Raw genomic sequence first — 24949 nt, 5'->3', positions numbered from 1 at the left:
GCAGGATGTCTATTGCTGAAAATAAGCATCATGACCCATTAATGTTGTTGGCAAAATTGCAATTTTTAAATTGAATCAGATTTAAAGCAAATTAAGCTATTGGCGACAATAATTCACAAGGCAATAGTAATATTAAGATTATAATATCCTCTCCCAACCTCTCCCAATTTATAATAAGAATATTAAGAACCAATTTCCTCTGTTCATGGCTCCTTATCAGAGGTTAAATGAAACCTATGTTTCTCTCTGATACAAACCTTTACTAACCTAAGAGCATTTCATTGTACAGCTATTGCAGAGTAGACCAGTACTTATAATATAAAACGCCGATAAATTTACTTACGTAGTGACTAAACACAATGTAATGACACACTTACGCCTTTTATCCCCGAAGGTGTAGGCAGAGACGCAACTTCTGCACTCACTTTGCGTCCCATGATGTGCACACACATAGAACTGAATACACACCCCCTATACAAGCCACGATATAATGAATTAAATAAAAGAACTACCTATATTTCGAATCACAATTAAACCCTTTAAGGTGGTAGCTCAAGGTCCATTTTCATACTAACTAGACGTGAATTTAAATTCTTTACTTGCCAATACTTGTTTAGTTACCCAGATTAAAGCCGAAACAAAATGTATGAAAATGGACCTTGAGCTACCACCTTAATATTCTTTTTTCTATTTGTACAGGCGCAAGGTTGTAAACGCGTATGTAGATCGATGGGTTTAAAAAGGTTGAGTGGCTTAAAGAGGTTTGTGTATTATTAAATTATTGACATTGCCCAAGGTCTTCCTTTTCTATTTGCGTCTAGACATTGTTGTTTTTTCCTCAAACGCGTCTTCCCAGGTAAATCTCACAATTCTTCTATTTTAATTTCAATCCATTTGCTAACATGAATTAAAAACAAGTTTTTTAAGTCATAAAACAGTGTCTGAAGGTACATTCCTGATAAGTTTTAGAATGGACAGATAAATTTATTATTAAGCACCCTGTTTCATGTATCGATATATATAAATTTTCGTTTTTTGAGATACAGGGGTTCACAAATACCTCCATGATATCCCACGCAGTAATTCTTGTGCTATCGGTTTCCACGCCGAATACTCATGCATGGGGATATATTTGCCGCGGCCCTAGGCACACAGTTCAGTATGTATACCTCATTGTGGCAATTCACATTGAAGCGATTGAGGGCTCGCGAACATTACCTGACCTTCTCTCCTCCTCTCGTCCTAAGAGGGTTCCTTCTCCTTCACACACACTTCCTTCCCCAGATATCCCCTTCCAACTTTCCTCCAGACCCCTTCAGTCACTAAGCGGGTTTATTCCAGTATACCATTCGCAAGTTGCCTCCGGTGTTGCCTGCTGGGTCAGATACAAAAAAATACGTCATCGATAAAACCTCCATAATAATAATCCTCCATGATCACTACTTTTCCAATGACATCCCGACCTCGCTCTGACGCTAAACCAATATCAGGCAAGGTTTCGTGTGAACAAGATATGAAGTGACGTCACGTCTCACGTGTCTCGCCTCTCGACGCAGTGCGGCATCTATACAAATGCTATTTACATATCTGACTCACCGATGATTGGATTTTTAACGAAATGTCTGCGGATGGAAAGTCCAAGAATCCAGAATAGTCAATTGACACAATTGTCATCTCGTCTAGGAATTGTTTGGAAGACCGTAAACAATAGAACAATCTAAATCCCGTACAATTCGTGCGTGAAACAATGATCCAGGTTTTGTATTCGAAAATATATTGCCATTCATCATCATCGTCAGCCTGTTGCAGTCGACTGGACACAGGCCTCTCCCAAGGTACGCCACAGAGCCCGGTATGCTGCTTTATGCATCCACTCACTGCGGGCACTCTGGTGTAAATCGTCCCGCCATCTATTTCCATACAATGATATATTATAGTTAGACATAAATGAATTATTAAAGAACTATTTAGTATATTATATATTATTGAAGTTAACTATAATTAACCCCCTCGGGTAATACTAATTACGGGGCTAGATTTTATCTTGACTTTTTAAGCGTTCCTCTAGACTACTAATAAAATTTCGCAATCAATTCCCCCTTCCCTTACCAACTGACCACCTCTAACAAAAGTTATCGCATTAACTGTATTAACAAAATACCAATCTACTCAACAAAATTAGGCGCGAATTTTTTTAAAGGGGTTTGGCAAATAAGTTTCTTGGCCATGCTCGCGAAACAGTAAACAACTACATACAAACGCTTCAAGTTAGCATTACACGCATAGATAGACTCGTTTACATCACATAAAGCGACGGATATAATCTCTGAAGTCTCAGTAGGTATTTTCCCTTTCCAGAGGAGACAGCGATGCTACCGCAATACCCAGCATTTGTGAATATTTCTAGCTATGATCATATATCATGAACTATTTGTTGACAATACTCACTCTTTTTACCCCCTTAGGAGTAGTCAGAGGCGCGACTAGTGCATTCACTTTTTGTATTTCGGTCTCTTAATGTGATAAGTGGCGGCCCTATTGCTATATTGGGCATAAACTTCGAACTAAAGCTGAGCAGAAGAAGCCCAATATCACTTCACCCAAACCGAGATCGAACCCAATAATTGCAACACGCCATTCGTTCTGCAACTGCGCCAACAAGGCAGTTAAAAAATAATAGATTCGTATCAAATATATTTCATCCAACGCATCGGTGCATTATTAAGGCATGACTCGTATTGATCTAGATTCCTAGACCAAAGTCCGTGCCAACGCTCCGGGAACGAAACGAACCTAAACACAAACAATGTACTCGCGTGAAAACCGCGTGACCGGATAGTTAATTAGAATGTTTTGCGACAGAGTGGTGTAAGCCGCGAATTAAGAAAATTGAAAGTAATAAACTTGGGTATTTTTTTTGAGTCACATATAGATTGCGCTCTATACTCTATGTGATAAACTTTAAATTAATAATTAATTAACTTTATCGTTTGCTCCTGCTTCTGTATGATACGGTTGACATTAATACTTACTCAAAAGAAAAAGTATAAACATATTAAGTCTACTTGAATAATGATTTCCTATGTTTGCAATAATGTCAGACGTAGAAATAAAACAAGTTTTCATGGTTAATGGTGGTTTTGTCTTTTTTTTTATTGGGGAGAATAACAGAAAAAAAAAACAATTAAAATAAAACCAGTTTTCTTTCGATGTGTACTGATGTGAGTATAAAAATACTGAAAAAATATTTTATTATTAGATATTGTGCTAGAATTTTAACATTGTGCAGTGTTATTCTCGACCTGCAATTTTTTCAAATAACGATAGAGCTTTTAGCTAAATCTGAACATAAATTTTAAGTATCGTTATCGCTTTGTTTTTGCGTGGTCACGTTCATTCATTGAGTATAAAATCGATTACATGACACGCTTAGCATTTGTCAATGTTTTTCTCCAATTGTTCCCCATTTCTGAATTCTTAACGTTTTTATACAATTTAATTCAGAAATTTGAATCACAAAGCCATTATCCATAGTACTGCACTGCGCGCGATAATTCATAAGATGGTAATTCTCAGAATACCCATTGATTACTTTGAGGGCAATGTCCTTCAAACTGGAACGTACAAGTGAAAAAGGTTGACGTCATCTACACATGGACTTTCGCAACGTACAACGTAGTGTTGTGGATGATTCATGCATTTCTTATTATAGTGAACTGTAAAGCTAAGATAGTGGTATAAAAATAAATGGCTAACTCAAACGCCGCGCCGGTAAAGGAATTATGATTCCTCTGGTATTTGTTTTTTTTTTTTGTATATAACCATCAGGTTGTGTACTGTTACGTTCTTACCCATTTTTACAAAAAAAAAAAAAAAAAAAACCTTAATTTTATTACTTAAAATGTCATGTCTCAGGATGACGAGCGCAGTGGAATACCAGACAATAGTTTGTAATTCAGTGTTGGATGGTGTTTCTACAGTTTATGGGCGGTCGTATCGGTTACCATCAGGCGAACGGCAAGCTAGTCTCGTCATTCAAAGTAGTAAAAAAATTACTCAGTTTCGTAAATTTATGGTTTGTCACTGTTTTCAATTAAACGATTGTGTTTATCTTAATTGCCATATACGGACGTATAGTCACGTGTCTCCTGGCTGAGGTCAGGGATCGCCTGCAGATGAAATAAATCCTTATTAATAATGCCATAGTGTTGCAGTTTCATCTCGCTTCATGGGTTAAATTGAATAAATAATATGCAGTATCAAACATGAGCGCCTTTTCAATCTTATAAATAAAATTTTAACACAATATTAATTGCAGAACTTCTTTTAATTATTCAATTTGTACATGAATCAATTTTTACCGCCGCTACTCCGATGCAGTTAATTTAAAAGATTCCCAACGCATAACGATTTTTCCCACTGAATTCATAAGAAAAACATCCTGAGTGTTCAATACTTAATCATCTAAACATACGCTAAATATGATTTTTCTTAGTAAGGCGAATCATGCACGCTCGAACGCCCACCACACGTCGACTGTACTACTGTGTTCTAAATTTAAACCGACGTAACCGTGACCCGACTGGCTAATATAGATCTGTGACGTCACGTGACGTCATCAGTGTGAATCGCGTCTTGTCAGATATAATTTGACAGAGACATATTAATTTGTTTGCGGGTTATCGATATCCCTAGCTAGCCTTTTTGAAAGGAATTGATTTTATTTTAACAATACTTTTGTAGGTTAATAAAAAAGCATCGTTATTAAGCAGTATTAATATACTTAAATTAATCACAAGACATGGTCATAGACTACGTTTCTCACCCTAGGACCTAACATTAAATAATTGCCTGTAACATTTGCTAGAATTTCCTTCAAACCGGAACATGGTATCTACTTGGAAGTTAGTGCTTGCATACGGACGGATACTCGGTTACTAGATCTATATTAGGGGCCTGTCACACTGGCGAATTACGAGCGATATCATAGCGAAGCGAAGGGTCATCGGTCTCGCAACGCGATTGGGTCAATCGGTAACAGAATGGAGGAAGAGGTATATCCAGTAAACAAGCCGGCATAATTGTTACGACTGGCGAGAAGCATCTATTGTCAGTCGACACTCTTTTTTATTTCTTTTAATTCTTTGAATGAAAAGGCGAGCTTGCCGTTCGCCTGAAGGTAAGCGATACGATGGCCCATAAACAGTAAAAATACCATCCAACACCTTGAATTATAAAGTATTATTTGGTATTTTACTGCGCTCGCCATCCAGAGACGTGAAATGTTAAGTCTTTTTATGTTCAGTAGTTACACTGGCGGCAATGTCCTTTAAACCGGAACACAACGGTGACTACACACTGCTGCTTGGCGGCAGAAATAGACATTGCAATAGTGCCTACCCAGGCGGACTCTCACATATGAGAGAAGTGTGTGTGGTACCAGTAGGTCTTCACTTTGCTTGAGCATATATACATACCAGAAAGACTATCGTGCTAGTAGATTCATTAACTTGCGTTGGAACTTACGCACCAAGTGCCTATTTCTTCATGTACTTGTACATGCGTCATGATTCATTAATGTATTCTCAGTTACGCACAAGTTATCTGTTCCGCGAATTGCATCTTCGGGTTTTCCTTAATTTGTGTTTGCAAACAAGTCTATTGTTCTCAGTATAGTATTGTTTACTGTTATTGATATGAAGTAATTGATACATCGAATAGTATTGATTAAAAATCTTTAAACGGTAAACTATGTGATGAATCTAATAGTATATTTTTGCTGGTGGTAGGATATATATATTCGCATATTTTATGTATATCCGCATAGCGGCCACCGTACACAAGGTGTTAAAACCGTCATAGTGGCTCTCATAAGTGTGTCGCGTTCCGAGATCAGTCTGTATATGCGTTTCCAACAGGCCGACATAATTATGTCAACCGTCGAGGGGTAATCATCTCTCGTCATTCGACGTTCTATTGGACCCCACTCCACTTACCATCAGCTGCAGTGCGGTCACTTTGCTATGCACGTATTAAAAGTAAACACCCTTAAGTGGCGTGATTATCATTAACCCGTCATGACTTGTCAAAATTTTATTTTCAAATATGTACAGGTAGCTGAATGTTTGCCGGCAACATTAACAGCTACGCGTGTGACGGAAAAATAACCTTATTATGTAGTATATAAGGTTATAATCCCGTGACACACGCAAATGTCATGTAGCTGTCTTGGCTCGCCGGCGAGCCACGAGAGACCAAGAGTTAATGCCTATTTTGCTGGTAAGCTGCTGTGTGCAATACTGTTTCTTCTTTTTATAGGAGTAACGACGATGAGTGAGTTGTGAGACTCTTTCTTTTCACTTTATTGTTCGTCACGCTGTCTGTCAGACCTATTTTCTCAGGAACCAAGAGTTATCAAGCTTTTGTATCAATATTCGTGTGTACGGTGTCTCAACTGTGAAAAAAATAAACTTTTAAGTCAACGCGATCAAGAAATATTGTCCGGTATAGTGAATATTTTTTAATTAACTCGGACAAGAGAAGTTACATTTCTCTGGTAGACGCGTCTGCGGTCGCCGATATTTATATGTAACTTGTTATAGCCCAATAAAATTGTGGTCGTCTGCGGAATCATGGCATTAGTCATTCTGTCTGCCAGTGTTTTTATTTGTTGTTTCTTTTTCAACCGCAGCAGTGATTTTCCTGAGCTTGATTCTTGACAGAAAACAGCGTATTCTGAATATCTATAATATTGAATAAATAAACCAAATTCAAAGTCGAAATACCAAGGGCACACACTTCTAGGGTTGCCACCCGTACTTTATAATAAAGTATTGTACGTTATTTCGGGTAATTGTACTCTATACTTTATGAGAACAATAAAGTACGCGAAAATACTTTATTTACCATGATATGATTCCTCTAAGGTTGTTCGTAAGAATTTTTGCGTAAAACACCTGTAATTAATAGTACAAAAATGGCAGCAAGTATTTGATAAGCCTGATGGTATATTTTTTTTTAATAGTTTGCATTTAATTTATTTTTATTGTCGATTCCTTTTACGTCAGCATTCACAGAGAAATTTTAAATTTTGTGATGTAAAATATTAAATTACGAGACGAAAAAAAATCGTATTTAAATTTGAAATATTAATTTTATTTGTTATAAGTTCCCTAATATAATATATAAGCAAAATAATAAAGAAGAAATCATTTGTACTTTATTTTGACACTATGTACTTTTCTTTCTATATTCAATTTACCGATGTACTTTATTTGCACAAAAAAAAGGTGGCAACCCTACACACTTCTGACTAATCTGAAATTATGTGAGTGTGAATTACCGCTTGCTGTAACGGTGAAGGAAAACATAATGAGAAAACCTGCATACCTGAGATATTCTCCAAGAATTTTGAGGATATGTTAAATCTGGTAATCCGCACTAGGCCAGCGTGATGGACTGAGGTTTAATTCCTCTCGATTGTAAAGGAAGCTCGTGCCCAACAATGGGACAGTGATACAGGGCTGATATTACTAGTATAATTTCATAACTTACTAGCAATTGCGCCATAACCACATAATAAATGACTCATTGACGCCAAAAACACCATCGTCAAATAAATGTTTATTTACACATAGGACATAAACCCAGTGATATATTTGTCATATCTAAGGTTGATAACGATCGCTAGTCATTGTGGCGGTATTCGGCAATGACAGGTCGATTTTTAACCCTTTCTCTTGGCTTGCCGGCAAACCCGACAGCCACATGACACTTACGCGCGTCACGGGATTACAACCTTATATACTACATAATAAGGTTATTTTTCCGTGACACGAGTAATGTCATGCAGCTGTCAATATTTGCCGGCAAACATTTAAGATAGCGAAAGGGTTAATGTGCGACTTTGAAAATCTAAGCAGAGGTACAACCAGTGTCCTCAGTTAGTCGAACATTCAATAACGTGAGAGATGCAAATATATTGGTGTATCTCAAATTGCATTCCAATGGAAGCTCGACCTAAATTAACGATCGCAAAGTCCTATCAATGGACAAAAAGTAAATCGCATAGTTATTACTACAGTCGTTATCAAGACTTAAGGTCCAGGACTACTGTTTCCGCACAGATACAATGTAGGTTAATTATAATACGCATAATTACACATAATGCAATTGTTTTTTTATAATGAGAACCGACTGAGCGTCTGCACGTCATCTGGGCCTCTCATTTAAAATCAGCGTTGCAGTACTACTTAGTACTACTGTAGCATCCAGCTGAATGAGAGGTACCTTTGCTGGACTTTATGTAATTTTATTTATTTATTCATTAATAATATAGTCATTTTCTTTGTTTAATTTTATTTATGTAATGTGTAATGTGTCGATTTAAAATTGTGCCAGCAATGGATCTTTCTTTCTTTCTTACTCTAGTAAGATGGAGATGATGCAATATCGAATGATGTGTCGTTTGTTGCAGGTTGTGGAGTGCAAAGACAAGAAGCGCGGCACGAAGCGCGCGCTCAAAGTCCTCCATGACAGCGTGAAGGCGCGACGAGAGGTGGAACTGCACTGGAGAGCTAGAGGCTGCCGACACATAGTAGAGGTAAGATACAAAATGCCTTATTAAGGTTCAAATTAGTGTGATAGTTTACAGCCGTTTTAAAGAAACAGATCCAATATTAAGATAGGGGTATCTTAATATTGGATCGGTTTCCGAGAATAAAGTAATCAAAATAAGTTCAGTAATATGTAAGCATGTCAAAAATAAAGTGTATTGATTGGTAAATTTTCACGATGCTTTGAAAAACGATTCAGGTCGTTTATTGAAAACGTAGGTTAGTTGGCGTGTAGGTGTTTCCACACATAAACTCGGTTGAATGGTGCAGGTGAGAAGTCAGAAAAATAAAAGAAATCTTAGTCATGTTCTTTTAAAAATAGCTATCTATTAGAAATATAATACAAGCTATTGATTCACCATTTAATAATGTATGATGATTCAAGCGACGTGTCTAGAAATCTTTTGTATTCTTTATTATTTTTTTGTGATAAAAGCAACTCTTATTAAAAACTATTGTAAAATCCAGTTTAAAATAAAAACATTATAAAAATCATTTCAAGACATTCTCTCTTAATTAAAATCTGTTGCCACCCGTTTACAGCTTGATTTCTTGATGTGTTGCCACGCGGAATCAAATACAAATCTTCGCGTTGGCCCAAGCTTAACCAACGTGGTACATTCAAACATCTACAAACATTTGCAATTATAAGTAGAAAATATCTGCAAATTTAGAACGATAGCACTAAAACCATTTCCATTTGTCCAGGTGATCGATGTTTACGAGAACTCGTATGGCGGGAGGTCGTGCCTGCTCGTGGTGATGGAGTGCATGGACGGCGGCGAGCTGTTCCAGAGGATACAGGACAACAGGGAGGGCGCGTTCACTGAGAGGCAGGCCGCTGAGGTGAGAGTCAGCTGTTATATGGATAACAGTTATAGAATGTGAAATGAATGCTCCGATGGCGTAGTTGTATTGCGTGTGCGGTACGATTCTGAGATTTGGGGTTAGACAATTAGGGTTAGAATATAGAGTTAGTGATATTAGGTTTTTGCGAATATAAGTATATTCTGTCTCCTTCTTCGGTGAATTAAAAAAATTTAATAAATCATTTACTCAAAAAGATGGTATACATGCGCATGTTGTCATTTATTATCTTAAATGTACTATTTTTTTAAAAAAATATTTGCAGGACAAATGTACACCAATGCACCTAATAATAAGTGGAGTAGGGTCCAATGGAATGTCGACTGACAAGAGATGATTACCCCTCGGCAGTCGACACAATTATGCCGGCCTGTTGAAACCGGAGGTACACAGGCTGATCCCTGAACGCGACACTTTTGTGGGCCACTATGGCGGGTTTTAACACCTTGTGTGCGGTAGTCGCTATCCGAGCGGATATAAAATATTTCCTACATGCATAATAGTTACGTCGTTCGTTTGTTAATATTTTTTTAACCCTAAGTCTCAATGTTAATAATGTAGTTTAAAAGTGTTTTAGCTCATCGACCGCGCTCGAAGCGCCAACACATACTTGTCAACTGATAAGAGATAAGATATGACGCGCATACACGTTTTACATCGCGTAATTACTAAAAAATGATAAAATACGAGAAAAAAATTATACCCATATATTTTTAACTTCAGAATGGTCTTATAAGTATCAATGTTCCTAATAAAAAACACACAACCAGACCATTTAAGAACATTCATTTTTTTTTGTTTTTTTTTTTAATATTTTTTTCCCAGTCTGAAGTTAGTTCCGAGTGACGTTGTATCTATTTAAAAATACGAAAGAGATACATATTATAAGGTAACGACAACTGCAACTATCTAAGGTTCAAAAAGATAGCTGTGTACCCAGACGGGTTATGTAGTATACAGTTAATACTAGTACAGAGACTTTCTCGCCCTCACGCCCACCATTACAAATTCACAAGCCAGGATCAGCAGTGGCACGCATTTTATGACACCGAGCAGTGAAGCTCGACGAGTCTCAAGGAAAACTAATTTGTCATTATCCTGAAACGAAATTAATCACATAGAAAGATAGGGAGGAGTTGGAAATATGAATTTTCCACTTCCCTCCATAGTAAAGTACTATTTACTAATACTACATTAACACTAGTACAGCAGCCAACAACTAATACTCTATAAATAATACTATTGTGTAGTAGTTGATCCTTTGAATTGTAAGAGTATTGATTTGTTTAATTCTGACACGTATAAATAAAATAAATACATAAAAAAGGTATTGGAAAACGTCCATAACAGTACAGAATATACATAGAGGCGCGAGTCGTGAGCACACTCGTGATTGGCCGGTTTGACGTACTTTGTCTCGCGCGATTGATTCCTCCGTCAGTGCTCGTTGCCTATTGGCTTAGATTGTTCCCTATTCTTGTTTACTGTAAGTGGATGACGGATTGTAGTTCCGTCTTCTGTTGTAATAGGGGCGTATCTATCATATCAACAACTTTCACGTCACTGTATAATAGGAGAGGAGATGACGTTTTATTCAAATAAATAAGAAATGAATGTCGATAACGGATGACGCCCATAAATTGTCTTTATTGTCGGAACTTGTCAAACTTGATAGACATTTTGACGTCAAAGCCACACTAATGTACAGACAACGCGAAATTAATGTATTCTTTGACATGAGGACAAAACACAACGTATACATCACGCCTTTGTCTCCGAAGGAGTAGACAGAGATGCATCGCGGGTACCTAAGTTTCGCCGTGTGTGTTCCGTCCTATGATAGGGAGGATCGTATCGCCTTATCAGGCATGAATTCCAGATTCCAAGGCTGATACTAAGCTGACAAAACCCAATATCAATTATTCTAGGATTCGAACCAAGGAAGACGTTCCAAAATTACTCATTTCAGGCTGACTACATCTCGAAACTTAAACATTGTGACTATATTAATACCTTTACATTCCAGATAATGCACTCGATCTGCGTCGCAGTCCGCCACCTTCACGACTCGAGCATCGCTCACCGCGACATCAAGCCTGAGAACCTGCTCTACTCCAGCATGGAGCCCAACGCTGTGCTCAAACTGACCGACTTCGGATTCGCGAAGGAGACGTCCACGGCCGCCGACACGCTGCAGACGCCTTGCTACACGCCTTATTACGTCGCTCCAGAGGTAACGTTACATTTTACACTCAATCTATGTACTCAGTACTTTTCACTCAATTTATGCTCAAGTAGTAATTTCGTTATTAGATTGTTCAAAGATATGATAATAATCAATATTAATAATTAATTATTTACCTTTAACTCTTTCGATAAATTTATTAATTAAATGAATGACATGATATATTGTTTTGTAATCAGTTCATATGATCTACAAATGTACTTAAATTAGGCATAAAATAGTTTTTTATAAGACAGGATAAACTATAAACGCCAATTTGCAGTTTACTCATTAAATCGTTATTTCATTCATGAACTAACGCGAAAAGGATTCGGTAACATTTCATTATCAATCACATTATCTACTTATATTACGCAATATCTCGCTAACTCATTTTATTATATTTAAAAACTAATTCACTCGCAAATATTTTACTTCATGTCTCACTGTTTTTATAGTATTTTTAAAAATAGAACACGCTAACTGTTAAAACAATTGTTTTGATCTGAAGTTAGGCACGGGAATCACTTTATTCATAAATCATCACCCGTTTGTCTATAGAAATAATTACTTTTTCGTCTTATTTTATGATAAATTTGTAGTGCAAGATAAGTATAATTGGATCTTATATTTACAAATCAAATCTTATATTCACTGTCGCAATAATTACTATTTTGACTGCACTGAAGTTAGCCACAAGCGATGGGACAGCAATTTTTTCCAAACACTAAAAAGTGACAAGATGTCACGCGGAAAATGTTAGCGGAGAGATTGTAATTGTAATCATTTTGCTGTATGTAGAGTACAGAAAAGGGTTTTCATTCATTCGAATCATGGTGAAACATTTTTTACACTGCTTATCAGATAAATCTTCCCAAAAATAATATTCGGTCACCACAACACAAGTATTCAACACTTAGTTGTTTTAACTCACATTTAATTAACCGTAGTTAACACATACTTATACTTTGCGGGTTAAAGTTGTACAATAAAACATTACAAGTTATAGTTTTGTTAATGTTATACAAAACAAAGTAATTTCGGCAATGAGGTAGGGTCATGGCGGCGCGACCTGCACGCCGCGATCCATTATACACACGCGAAGGTCAATGCCGATGTATTCTTTGACGTATTCTATATATTTTTATTATTTTTCGTGGGAAAGGTCCCATGTTATTAAGTTCCAAAAGGAAGGTATGATTATGTGGACTGGCGGCCTACCGAGTTGTGATCCGCTTGACCTCTAGGGACCCAATTTCCTAGATCAACACTACTAAGCAATAGATTGACGACTTTAATGTTGCTTTACAACTTGGAAGCTAAAGTATTGTAAAATTCAAATATCTTAATACTAGCAAGGTTGATACGACACATAGTTTTCGTAGGATTCGATAATCTTGATACTTTTATTAATCCAGATCCTAAACTCTCCAGGTGCTAGGTCCAGAGAAGTACGACAAATCCTGTGACATATGGTCGCTGGGCGTCGTGATGTACATACTGTTGTGCGGGTTCCCGCCGTTCTACTCCAACCACGGGCTAGCCATATCACCAGGCATGAAAAAGGTAAGAAATCTTCAGAGACTACTTGACGAATTTACAAACTGTATTTAATTTGTGAAATGCTAAATGTGATTTAACTAACAATTAATACTAATGCTAATTATTCCACACTACACCATCGATATGTATGTACTACGTACTAGATTTGGCGTTCCGAACATTCACTGTGTTCAACCGAATTGAATTGTCATCCATTCAAACTGATTTCAGTATGGTGTCAATATTGATGCTTGTGGTTGTGTACGGAGTGGCGCTCATGATATAAAAACGCCATTCTAAGTACAAACTTGGATTTGAATAAAAAATATTAGTGAAATAAGTAAAATGATTTGTTGTTCAAGTGAATAAATAGATTATGACAGTGACATTTTGGTTGCCATTTTAGTTCAGATTATGAACAGTTTATATGTAGATTCGTGTCTATATAATATACGTCAATGCACTACATTGAATAAATGTTTATCCTCCCCCAGCGCATCAGGCTAGGGCAATACGACTTCCCGGAACCAGAATGGTCGAACGTGTCGTCTGAAGCGAAGAACCTGATACGCGGCATGCTATCCGTGGACCCGGCGAAACGGCTCTCCATAGAACAGGTAAATATAAAAACCAATTAATGGACGATTGCCATAAACTCAACCCGAGTTGCTGAGATTTTGCAAGTAGCCCTATCTCATTCCAAAAATATCACCTAAGATAAAGAAACTACTTTCATAATCGCTTGAGAAGGCTTCCCCCCTTATTCATAGACGTTTTTTATCTAAGGACGGAGTAATAATAATAATAATACCAGCCCTGTATTAATACTGTCCCACTGTTGAGCACGGGTCTCCTCTACTACTGAGAGGGATTAGGCCTCAGTCCACCACGCTAGCCTATTGCGGATTGATAAACTTCACATACCTTCCAAATTCTTATAAAGAACTTATCAGGTATGCAGTTTTTCTCACGATGTTTTGCTTCTACCAGTAATGCAAGCAATAATTCACAAAAATACTCACATAACTTTAAAAAAGTCAGAGGTGCCTGCCTTTAGGTTTTGAACCTGCGGACTTTCGTCATATCGCCGCTTTTTATCATAGGTAAATATTAAAACCAATTAATGTCCGGTTCCCATAAACTCAACCCGAGTCGCTGAGCATTTGCAAGTCGCTCATCCGACTTAAAAAATCTCACTAAAAATAAAGAAACTACATTCATGATCGCTTGAGTATGCTTACCCCCTTATTCTTAGACGTTATTTATCTAAGGACGGAGTAAAGCTCTTATAACAAGTCTGTTTCTCAGTGCTGACGGCATGGCAGTCTTCGCAGTGCGTAGACATAGGGCCGTTGTGATTGGCTAATATTGGGATACAACTTGAATCTAGTTGACTGTCAGATAAACAAAGCTGAGAAACAAACTTGTTATCACAGCAATGCTCCGTCCTTAGATAAATAACGTCTATGAATAAGGGGGATACTCTATAAGATTAACATAGTTCAGTTAATTTTAAATGTAACAAATAAAGTACAAATCTTAGCGATGAAGTTATCGATTTCACGTCATTCCCATACAGTATTGTTTTCTATTAGCGTTAACGATTGGAGAAATACATCTTAGCTTCTGATATCTTAGAGTGATAAGTGCAATACTTAAAATGCAGAGCTTGGTATATTTAAGTTGGCTTCGAGAGTGACATGCCACAAAACATGATATAAAAATAACTTACAGTAATAAAGGCATCAAAAATATATACTAGTAATAAATATAATAATAAATATGTGTCACAAGTGGAATGATTCATAATGATTGAGGTTGCGGTCAATAACCTGCGCCTGTATGACACAGATGTTTGTTAGGTTGACAAGAACCGAATTTAATCGCATTTATTTTGATGGATGACTCTTAGAAAATGCCTCAGGCATTAAGTCTACCTGTATACATTTACTGTATATAAAGTTTAAATAAATAAATTATATAGCGGCGATAGCCTAGTTGGGTGTGGAACGGACTGCCAAGACGAATGTCCGCAGGCTCAAATCCCAAGGGCACACACATCTGACTTTTCTAAAATCATGTGTGTATTCTTTGTGAATTTATCGTTCGCTTTAACGGTGAAGGAAAACATCGTGAGGAAACCTGCACATCTGAGAAGTTCTCTACATGAATTTCGAAGGTGTGTGAAGTCTACCAATCCGCACAAGGCCAGCGTTGTGGACTAAGGCCTAATCCCTCTCAGTAGTAAAGGAGGCCCGTGCTCAGTAGTGGGCAAGTATATAATACAGGGCTGATATTATTATTATTATTAATAAATGAATTATACGTGATATCTGATCAGCCCCGGATCTAGGGGGGGGGCAAGCCAGGGCCCGTGCCCCGGGCGGCGAATTTAGAGGGCGGCAAATTCAAACTTGGCAGACGAATACACATCTCATCATTAACGCAACTTTGACTACTGAGACATCCAGTACATTACACATATAAATTATTTCCCGCGGGGCGCGATATCATGATGATAATGATGACAAAAGTAAAAATATAGGTGGTCGGGGGCGGCACTATACAGATTTTGCCCCGCCTCCAAAAAATTCAAGATCCGAGGCTGTATCTGATACCTATGATTGATTGTGACGTGTCTATTTCAGGTGATGGCGAGTCCGTGGATCAGACAGTACACACAAGTGCCGCAGACGCCGCTGTACACGAACACGCTGCTGCGCGAGGGCGGCGACACGTGGCCCGACGTGCAGGACGAGATGACTCGCTCGCTCGCCACCATGCGCGTCGACTACGACCAGGTACAGGCGAGTGTAGATACACGTCATGTATATAACGTACTAGCTTTTGCTCGCGACTCCGCCCGCGTTGTAAAGTTTTTCAGGCTAAAGTTTTCCATTATAAAAGTAGTAGTTTCCCGGGAGCCTATGTTCTTCCCAGGGTTTCAAACTGTCTCCATACCCAATTTCATCTTAATACGTTGGGTAGTTTTTGAGTTTAAGACGTTCAGGCAGACGGATGCAGCGGGGACTTTGTTTTATAATATATTTTTATAGAACTTTTTAAGAGGAACAATCCCGTCATACATAATTGTTGCATAACTTTAACCGTTTACGCAGCGCACGCAACGGAAGCTCTCAAAACTAATAAATTTTCCCAGTATTTGCAACATGTTTCATTACTGCTCCGCTCCTATTGGTCATAGCGTGATGATATATAGCCTATAGTACTACACGAATAAAGAGCTATCCAACACAAAAAGAAATTTTCAGTTCGAACCGGTAGTTTCTGAGATTAGCCATTACTGCTCCGCTCCTATTGGTCATAGCGTGATAATATATAGTCTATAGCACTCCACGACCAAAGGGCTATCCGACACAAAAAGATTTTTCAGTTTGGACCGATAGTTCCTGAGATTAGCCATTACTGCTCCGCTCCTATTGGTCATAGCGTGATGATATATAGCCTATAGCACTCCACGAACAAAGGGCTATCCAACGCAAAAAGAATTTTTCAGTTTGGACCGGTAGTTCCTGAGATTAGTCATTACTGCTCCGCTCCTATTGGGTATAGCGTGATGATATATAGCCTATAGCACTCCACGAACAAAGGGCTATCCAACGCAAAAAGAATTTTTCAATTTGGACCGGTAGTTCCTGAGATTAGCGCGTTCAAACAAACAAACAAACAAACAAACAAACAAACTCGTCAGCTTTATATAATAGTATAGATTTGAGGCGAACGCACACGACCGATATATCGGTACGATAAAACGCATACGACCGACTAATCGGTACGATAAAAATCGGTAATATGTACTTAAAGTGTCTTGTTTGTGTGTTTTTTTTAAAGTAAAAACTATAGTATAACGACTCGTTATTGACAGGTAACGCAGTTGTTAAATTGTATGGTCGTAAATAATGTAATATAAAGAAATTTCCCTTCATTACACCATAACATAACAAAAATCGGTCGTCTGTGTTTGCCTACACAATCGTGGTTAACATAATAATTAATCTGCATGTACATATACCCTAGAGTAAGTTTTTTTTCAATGCCAAATTTCACACTCCTCCTTGCGCGCAGTGTGCTAACTAACTACAAAGCGTTTTTTTACGTATTAATATTATGTAGATAAGATTTCATCAGGTACGTCTTGATTGCGGGAGTAAAGCAAGATATACTATTTTATATACATCTTCCTACTACATAAAGTGATGAGCCCGCCCTATCACATCATGGGACCGAATACACATCAGTTGCTTTACTACCTACCCTTCAGAGATAAAAGATACAAGTATTAAAACCCGCCATAGTGGCCCACGTTAGTGTGTCGCGTTCCGGGATCAGTCTGTGATTATAGTATGTATATTCGGTTCCAACAGGCCGGCATAACAATGTCATCATCGGGGGTCAGTCATCTCTCATCACTCTACAGTGTCTTCTGGTACCTGTATTCATGCGGAGATTACTTATTCATACGGTGGAGATGTAATCATCTCTCGTCAGTCGACATTCTATTGGACCCCACTCCATTAGCGTCAGGTGCAGTGACGTCAGTTTGCCGGTCCCGAAAAAATATCTAAGTGCGTTTGAATTATTTAAAAAACAACACACTTTCTCTTCCAGGTACAAATCAAAGCGTTGGGTGAAAGCAACAACTCACTACTGAACAAGCGACGCAACAAAGTCGGTGCCTGAGGTTCAAGTGCGTAACATATTTGGCTGTTAAATAGTTAAACATACACTGCACAACTATATTGTTGTAATCTGCCGTCAACAACGTTACAACTGGTGGTAATATATTTGTTTATATGTTCTATATTTGAATGGCAAAATAAAAAAAAATAAACATCTGAATAACGATGAGGATACGCTCGCTTGATGTCTAGAAACATGACAGTATAATGTGGCAACACCGAAACAGTAAAAAGGTCTTTGTAGAGAATCAGTGTGTTCATATGCAGATTGGTGTGTGTTGGATTTTAGAATTAAAGAATATGCATTAATAAGCGTATTACAGTAAGGTTAGTGAAGAACAGTATAAATATTTTTAATTGCTACCAGTTGTAAAATTTATTGAAATAATAAGTCATTGATCCGTTTATGGACGATTTTTATAAACGATCTTAATTGCTACTAGGATCCATAACAAAATTAATCAATCAGAATAAAGTTAGTTTGACATACTTATCGCACCCTTAGAACTAAAGTTACCTAGCTTAAAATTAACATATATTCAGATTTTTGTTAAAAATCGACCTTCTAACGCATCTTCTACAACCCTATGATGAGAAAAATACAAAACTATAAAATAAAAACAGATTTTCACTTTCGCCGCGACTGCTCAATTCATTGCCTTTTATATTATTCTCAAATGTTTTTTTTTTTTTCACAAATCATCTTTTTTGAATCATGTCACTTTAGTTTTAAGGGTGCGTTATAGATTTGTTATTTTCATTGGGTTATTCTTAATTAAGCCTTGTTTGGACGTTCACCTCTGAGGTCGACAGATGACCTTATAAAAGTAGCAGAAGGTCGCTGGATGCGGGCCGCTTCTAAAAGGTGGATCTGGAAATCTTTGGGAGAAACCCATGTTCAGCAGTGGACATCCTGCGGCTGATAATTATGAAGCCTAATTAGCGGTTGGGATGGTTTATTGGAATCCGCGTTCAATCTTGTGTAATGTATTTGACCGACATTCAAATTGCTACTAAAATAGTTAATATTCTCATTATTATATTTAATTCGCGATACTCTAGTACAACATAAATTAAATTTACAATTACAAAATTATTTACTCTATAATGTGTTTCTAAATGTGTCAATGTCATAAAAGACCTGTCAATGTCAAAAGACCCGTCAATGTCAATTTGCACTGTCATTATCAAAGGTGCTGTCACAAATGTTGTGTATATACATTATACATAGTTAGAAATATATTTTGTATGTATGTACGGAAATAAGCGCTAGGTTAGTATTGTACAATAATTACTTACATCACAATGGCTTGGATAATATTTTAAGTGCCCACAAAATAAAAGCTACCAGTGAGTCCACCTCTTAGTGTTAATCGCCTATTTAGCAATAATTTTATCTAGTTATTATGTTTATTTTAAAATTAAATTACATTGATTGAATATATATTTTTTCTTGACAATTACGTTACAACTACTATCACAAACAATGGCGATTAATGGATTTGCGATTATCACTGATTGTACTTGCAATGTCGGCAATTTAAATATACAACTAGTTGATAATTAATTCTAAAGAAATTACTAATTAAATAAAACACAAAACATTAAGGTTTGCTCCAATTTTTCCGTACATACATTACGAATTTAAGATAAACAGTGTCAAAAAACGTAGTATTATTTTATATCACGTTGTCAATTTGACATCTGTCACTTGACGGATGACATGTCGTTGAAATGACGCCTGTCATGTTTGACAGCTGGCTTTATACGATGAACTATCTAAAACACACTTTTGTATATCTTGGTTTTATGTTCCTAAAAGAATGCTTGGAGTTTCTATAATATTTTAATTTTAAGTTCTCATATTTCCGTAGCATAAACAAATAAATCATTTACATATTTTGTAAATCAGGCATTTAAATAAAATTATATGCATCCCATATAGAAATATTATTATTTTTATAAAATTTGTTAAGATTAAGCTAGCGCATAAATATTAAAAATACAGCAAGATAGAATTACCCATATTATATTAATATTTAATTTTAGTAAAGGTCCCTCTTGGAATCTGTAGTGGGGTGTTACACCCCCCCATGTCGTATAAAGCCAGCTACTTTCCATTACATTTAACCATTTGCGATCGGCATTTCAATAATATTATACAGACACAGTTGGAATGAATTTGATCACAATTAAAGATGCCAATAATTATAAACTAGAATAGGATTTATTCCACTCATCAATAAAGCCTAGTTTTCCGTCTCGTTCCGATCGCAAAGGGTTGACAAACAATAACTGTGTATATAATTTAGTATTATTCTTTATAAGTGGAAAAATAATATTTTTGGGCGTGTTTTAAATGGTGTACTAGGTCTTTGTGAGCGTATAGAGAGCGCTTTGCAAAAAATTTGACACTTATGGGTAACTACGAAATAGTCGATATTTTTTTCAATTCATCTGGAGTCATCCATACTATCTTTAAATCCATTTCTTCCTATATGTGGCACAAAATACAATTCTACTAGCAAATCACGTCTATTATAAGTAATAAAAACAAAATGGTTTCTGGAGATATCTGAAATTACATCGTTTTCACGAAGTTATCGATTTTAATGCAGGACTTCTACAATAGAAGATGACCAGTGTCAAAATTTTTGCACGGCGACGATAAGGAACGTCTTCGTTTGATATCAATTAAACTGTTACGATGAAAGTTTTGTCCATGAAACTTAGGAAAATATTACATCAGTCGTTTGATAGTTAAGTTTTGCGTTAATATTGTTTAGACTAACCTTTGTGAGGTAATACCTGTCAAATGCGAACTGTATGTTAATAGAAATTAGGTTTAATTTCGTTTCTACGCAGAAGTCTAAATGAAAGATGAACTTAGCGTAAATATTTGGAAATAGTTTTTTGCTGATAGATAATTTTAAGACAATTGCTGTTCATCTACACCGGAATCGCGCATCGTGTTTTGTTTGCCGTCCATTAACGTCGAGGGAAATTTCGAGAATATATTTTCTTATGCATATTTTTGCAGACGCGCGTAGGCATTAAGTATATTTTCTGTTCTTTTGGCTAATTTGAAATATGGATAAGGATTTTTATATAGCATAGAAAAATATTATTTTTGGAGCTTTTCAAGCTTACCAGTGCTTTGGTCTATTGATGCGATATATCGAGACGGGAGAGGATACATACACAATACCTAATTATATGAAAAAATAGTAAGAAATCATTCCCCATCGACCACATCTGAATGCGGGTGTGCGCAAAGTATGAGGTTATAAATTGCGTCAAAGTGATGAATAAGCAAGTATGAACTTTATGATAGATATATTATGTCACAAAATTTCTTTGTCTACAAGTATGTTTTTTGTTATTTTTTTTTGCAAATTTGACATCACTAAAGCTGTAATCTTTATTTTTAAGTACTTATTTTCTCATTTATATGATTGCAAAATAAACTAATATATACAATTTAGGTGGCTTAAATCGTTTCGTACAAGGCAATATCGAAACACTGTAACTGTTTCTGTAATAATTATACTTTCGATAATACTATGTGTTCAAATTACTATATTTTTACAACTATGGTGATGATTATAAATCGATTATGAAAGCATTTCAAATCGATACTTTGGTATTAATAATCGATTTTTGTTCAATTAATATGCTATTAAATTAGTAAATGTTAGTTTTTTTGCAATCAAAATGCTGGTTTACTTAATGCATTTTACATCACTCCTAAACCAAATAAGTTAATGTAAGTTACTTTTGACTTGTGAGAGCGGTGTCAATGAAAATATATTATATGTATGGAGAATATTGTGTTTTATTGTGAACTAGCTATGCCTTGCCTAAGACACTTTTCATCGGGCTTATTTAAACTCAAATATTATATTACGTTTTTTCAAAATAAACCTGCATTCTCCCCAATCTTTGGTACTTAAACTGACCAACTCTGAACTTAACTGACTAGTTCTGAACTGTGCTGACCTGCTGTGAACTTATCTATGTACTGAACTATGTTGAATAAATTTGAATTGTTAGTAATAAGAATGAATTATCACCATTCAGCTTTTTCGACCTGGTAATTGGCTGGAGGGCACTACTACTTGACCAAAAAGGTGGGTAATATGTTAGTTCTATAAATAATGTACAAATAAGTACTCTTATTTCATTTAAACTTATTTTTATTTCACCCATCAAACACATTTTTAGACATATTTAAGCGTTGGCTTGAACCCAAGATGTGAAACGCGGAACGCGAGTGTACACCCCAGGAAACTCAGGCGCCGCGCACTGGGCCCCCCACGATGTTATTCCCACTACCACCCTGCCATAGTACAGGGGACCTCCAGAATCGCCCTGGCAGGTGTCTTTACCCCCTACGTTCAACCAGCCAGCGCACAGCATGTTCTCATTGACCATCTTCTCGATGCTGTTGTACCTCAACGCGCAAACCATTTGATTCACCGTCCTCAATGCCACGTGACGAAGTTGGCTCACTACAGCACCTCCGTTCTGAAAGCAATTTATAATAGCAAATTAGGAAGTGGAACGTAAAATCCATAAACATTCCCAATACGATAAGGATCAAGGATATGACAAGGAGATTGCCGTAATTAGTTATTCAGGCGTTCTTTATCCGGCAATCTTTTTTAGTTACATCCAACTTTTGCCGCCAAAAGCCTTAGTCAATATTCATATTCAAGGACTCAGAACTTGTGGCGTATCTCTCGGACCTCATCGATCCGCCTCCCTCCCACCTGCCGCCTCCTGTGGAATCTCTCGACTTGGCCTGCCTTAAAGCCAGAAATAAGGAAGGACAGTGTCCTTGTGGAAATCCAACTTTAACGCTTATTCCTGTTTAAGTCGTGTATTTCAGTTTTATAAATAACACTGGTACGTATCCAGCGTTTACTAACAACCCGATATCTAGATCCTTTAGAAACTCCTTATACTACACCCGAATATATAACCTAGGACTGATACATAACAATGAGCTCATGGCGTCTTCGATCAAACCCTGAGACGTCTGTACAAAGCTGTCACTACAAAATAGTTCTCTTATCTTTACTCATACTTATTTTGCACACCTAAGAACTAGACATTATCAATCTTACTTATAAAAATTTCGCAATGCTATGCTTAGTTAAAACACAAAGAAACTCGATCAGCTGTAAGTCAAAACCCGCCATCTTGCATCTTAATGTCTAAACCAATGACTAAATAGTCTAAACTAGGAAACCGGTGATAATTTGACAGCTATTTAAGCAATTCTTAACGCTAAAACAAGTTTATAAGTAAGACTGTATATTCTCAGATACCACCCTAAAAACAATAGTAATAGAATATACTTACGGTAGTAGATCCCCAGCCAGCTGCAACGACTGTGCTGTTGTCGGCGACGGCAAAGTTGGCGCCCGCTATGGAGCCAGGCTGCACCAAATTCCCGTAGGTTATGTAACCCTGGGTCCGCATGATCGCCACGTCGTTGTTAAACGTGGGCCTATCGTACGTCGGATGGATGGTAATCGACTCAATATTATATACAGAGCCACCGCTGTTTGAGTACGTGGAACCGACGCGAATCCGCCAGTCCGCTGGTTGGTCTCCACTGTAAAAATCATAACGGCTTTCAAGAACGTTATAATGTCTTTATCGGCTTCTTCACTCACACTGGCTAATCTTATAGACCAGATATTGGGATTAATTTCTATATCGGAATTTATTTTTAATGGTTATCAACTCTGTTGGTCCGAAATCGAATTCATTGAAAATGTTTGGCACTGCTGGTTGTAACAAATAAGTCATATTAATGAGCAACGTGCGTGAAAGATAGCGTGCGTTTAAATTAGAGTCGATTAAAGGTAGGAAGATTTGACTTATCACCCTCGTCTTGGACTTAAGTACAGTAATCATATTTTTCTCATTGTGAACAGCGCAGTGGTATGCCGTGCAGTGCCTTACAATTTAAATTACTCGTATGGAAATTTCTTTTATTACCTATATTACGAGCATATAAATGAACTCTAAACAGCAATAAAAAGAAAATATTAATTCTAATTTTTCTCTTTACTGTGTATCATGTATTGTAGTTTACACCTCAAACTGATTTTAAAAAGAGCAACACCAGAGTTTCTCTCCTGTTCTTCTCTGGTGAGAACTGCTCTCCGGACTGGTGGTAGTTAATATTGACGAAATCTAAGTAATGTATAACATTTTACAGGTTCAAGTAAATTATTTCATTTCATTTAAAAAAAGTTATAGTATGAAAAAGCAATCCTATCTATCGTTTATAGGCGGTGGTACCGTAATTTGTCAAGCGAGCCGCATACAGTTTCCGTCCTTATGTTTTCTTTAAAAAAATACTTACTAAACGCAATGAGCAGCCGTCATAATAGATTTAGTAGTCAATATGGTGCCACCACATGAATGAAGGTAAAACAGCAAGAGGTAACGGCGTGCCAGAGAAGCTATTTCCGGATATGACGTCACCGTTGTAATCTGGCCACCTACGATCCTATCGGTGGCTGGTACAGCTACAAATAATTAGAAACATATAAGTAAGTAAATAAAATATGAAGATGCATTGATGTAAATCAATGTATTCCCTTAACATAATATTATATCAGCTATCGTATGAGACGAAGCTTATTTTAAATTTTTATATTTGCTATAATATATAAAATTAAAATATATACTAACCCATGGCTGCCCCGAGGCAGATTACAAGCAATACGGTTCGGACTCCCATTTTCTCTTGAGTGTACTTTGAAAGTAAGTGGTCTCTATCAAATTCACAATATATATATTTCCTATCTGAATAGAATAACTAGATAAGGCTTATGACGAAGAACCTAAGTGTAGTTTATAGATACAGGCGCGAATCTAGGAGGGGGTGATGTACAATTTCTAATCACGAAATATTTTACAAAAAGTAGGTTAAATAATTCTTTAGACAAACTATATTATTGTTGCATCTCTTGCAAAAT

General features: G+C 36.7%; 2 protein-coding genes across 3 annotated transcripts in view; one reads left to right on the top strand and one right to left on the bottom strand.

Annotated features, from left to right (window-relative positions):
* Positions 1–21774, top strand: part of LOC115447167 (MAP kinase-activated protein kinase 2) — a 39259-nt gene extending 17485 nt beyond the window's left edge. Inside the window, exons 2-8 of one of the 2 annotated variants that reach the window (XM_030174140.2) lie at positions 8477–8602; positions 9324–9461; positions 11509–11715; positions 13141–13272; positions 13743–13865; positions 15897–16049; positions 17878–21774. In XM_030174140.2, coding sequence (XP_030030000.1) covers positions 8477–8602; positions 9324–9461; positions 11509–11715; positions 13141–13272; positions 13743–13865; positions 15897–16049; positions 17878–17949 — 951 coding nt within the window. In that variant the 3' untranslated portion in view covers positions 17950–21774. Of the gene's footprint in view, positions 1–8476; positions 8603–9323; positions 9462–11508; positions 11716–13140; positions 13273–13742; positions 13866–15896; positions 16056–17877 lie in introns of both variants that reach the window. The other variant, XM_030174138.2, reaches the window with a different exon arrangement.
* A 344-nt stretch (positions 21775–22118) lies between these two features.
* LOC115447168 (trypsin, alkaline C-like) lies at positions 22119–24773 on the bottom strand. Its single transcript, XM_030174141.1, has 4 exons — positions 24663–24773; positions 24331–24496; positions 23316–23571; positions 22119–22475 (listed from the first exon to the last, which is right to left on the bottom strand). Exons 1-4 carry the CDS (start codon positions 24709–24711, stop codon positions 22179–22181), a joined length of 768 nt encoding a protein of 255 aa, XP_030030001.1. The 5' UTR covers positions 24712–24773; the 3' UTR covers positions 22119–22178.
* Positions 24774–24949: the final 176 nt, after the last annotated feature.

The sequence above is a fragment of the Manduca sexta genome, unplaced genomic scaffold (genome assembly GCF_014839805.1).
Source record: "Manduca sexta isolate Smith_Timp_Sample1 unplaced genomic scaffold, JHU_Msex_v1.0 HiC_scaffold_54, whole genome shotgun sequence".
Lineage (NCBI taxonomy): Eukaryota > Metazoa > Arthropoda > Insecta > Lepidoptera > Sphingidae > Manduca > Manduca sexta.
This window is presented reverse-complemented; position numbering and strand designations above follow the sequence as displayed.

What these genes read in the sequence shown, in the direction of transcription:
- LOC115447168 (XM_030174141.1), bottom strand. Translation starts at nt 24,711, where the DNA reads ATGGGAGTCCGAACCGTATTGCTTGTAATCTGCCTCGGGGCAGCCATG. An exon ending in CTGCCTCGGGGCAGCCATGG is followed by an intron (nt 24,497 to 24,662) that starts GTTAGTATATAT and finishes AATTATTTGTAG; the next exon opens with CTGTACCAGCCACCGATAGG. An exon ending in CTGGCTGGGGATCTACTACC is followed by an intron (nt 22,476 to 23,315) that starts GTAAGTATATTC and finishes AATTGCTTTCAG; the next exon opens with AACGGAGGTGCTGTAGTGAG.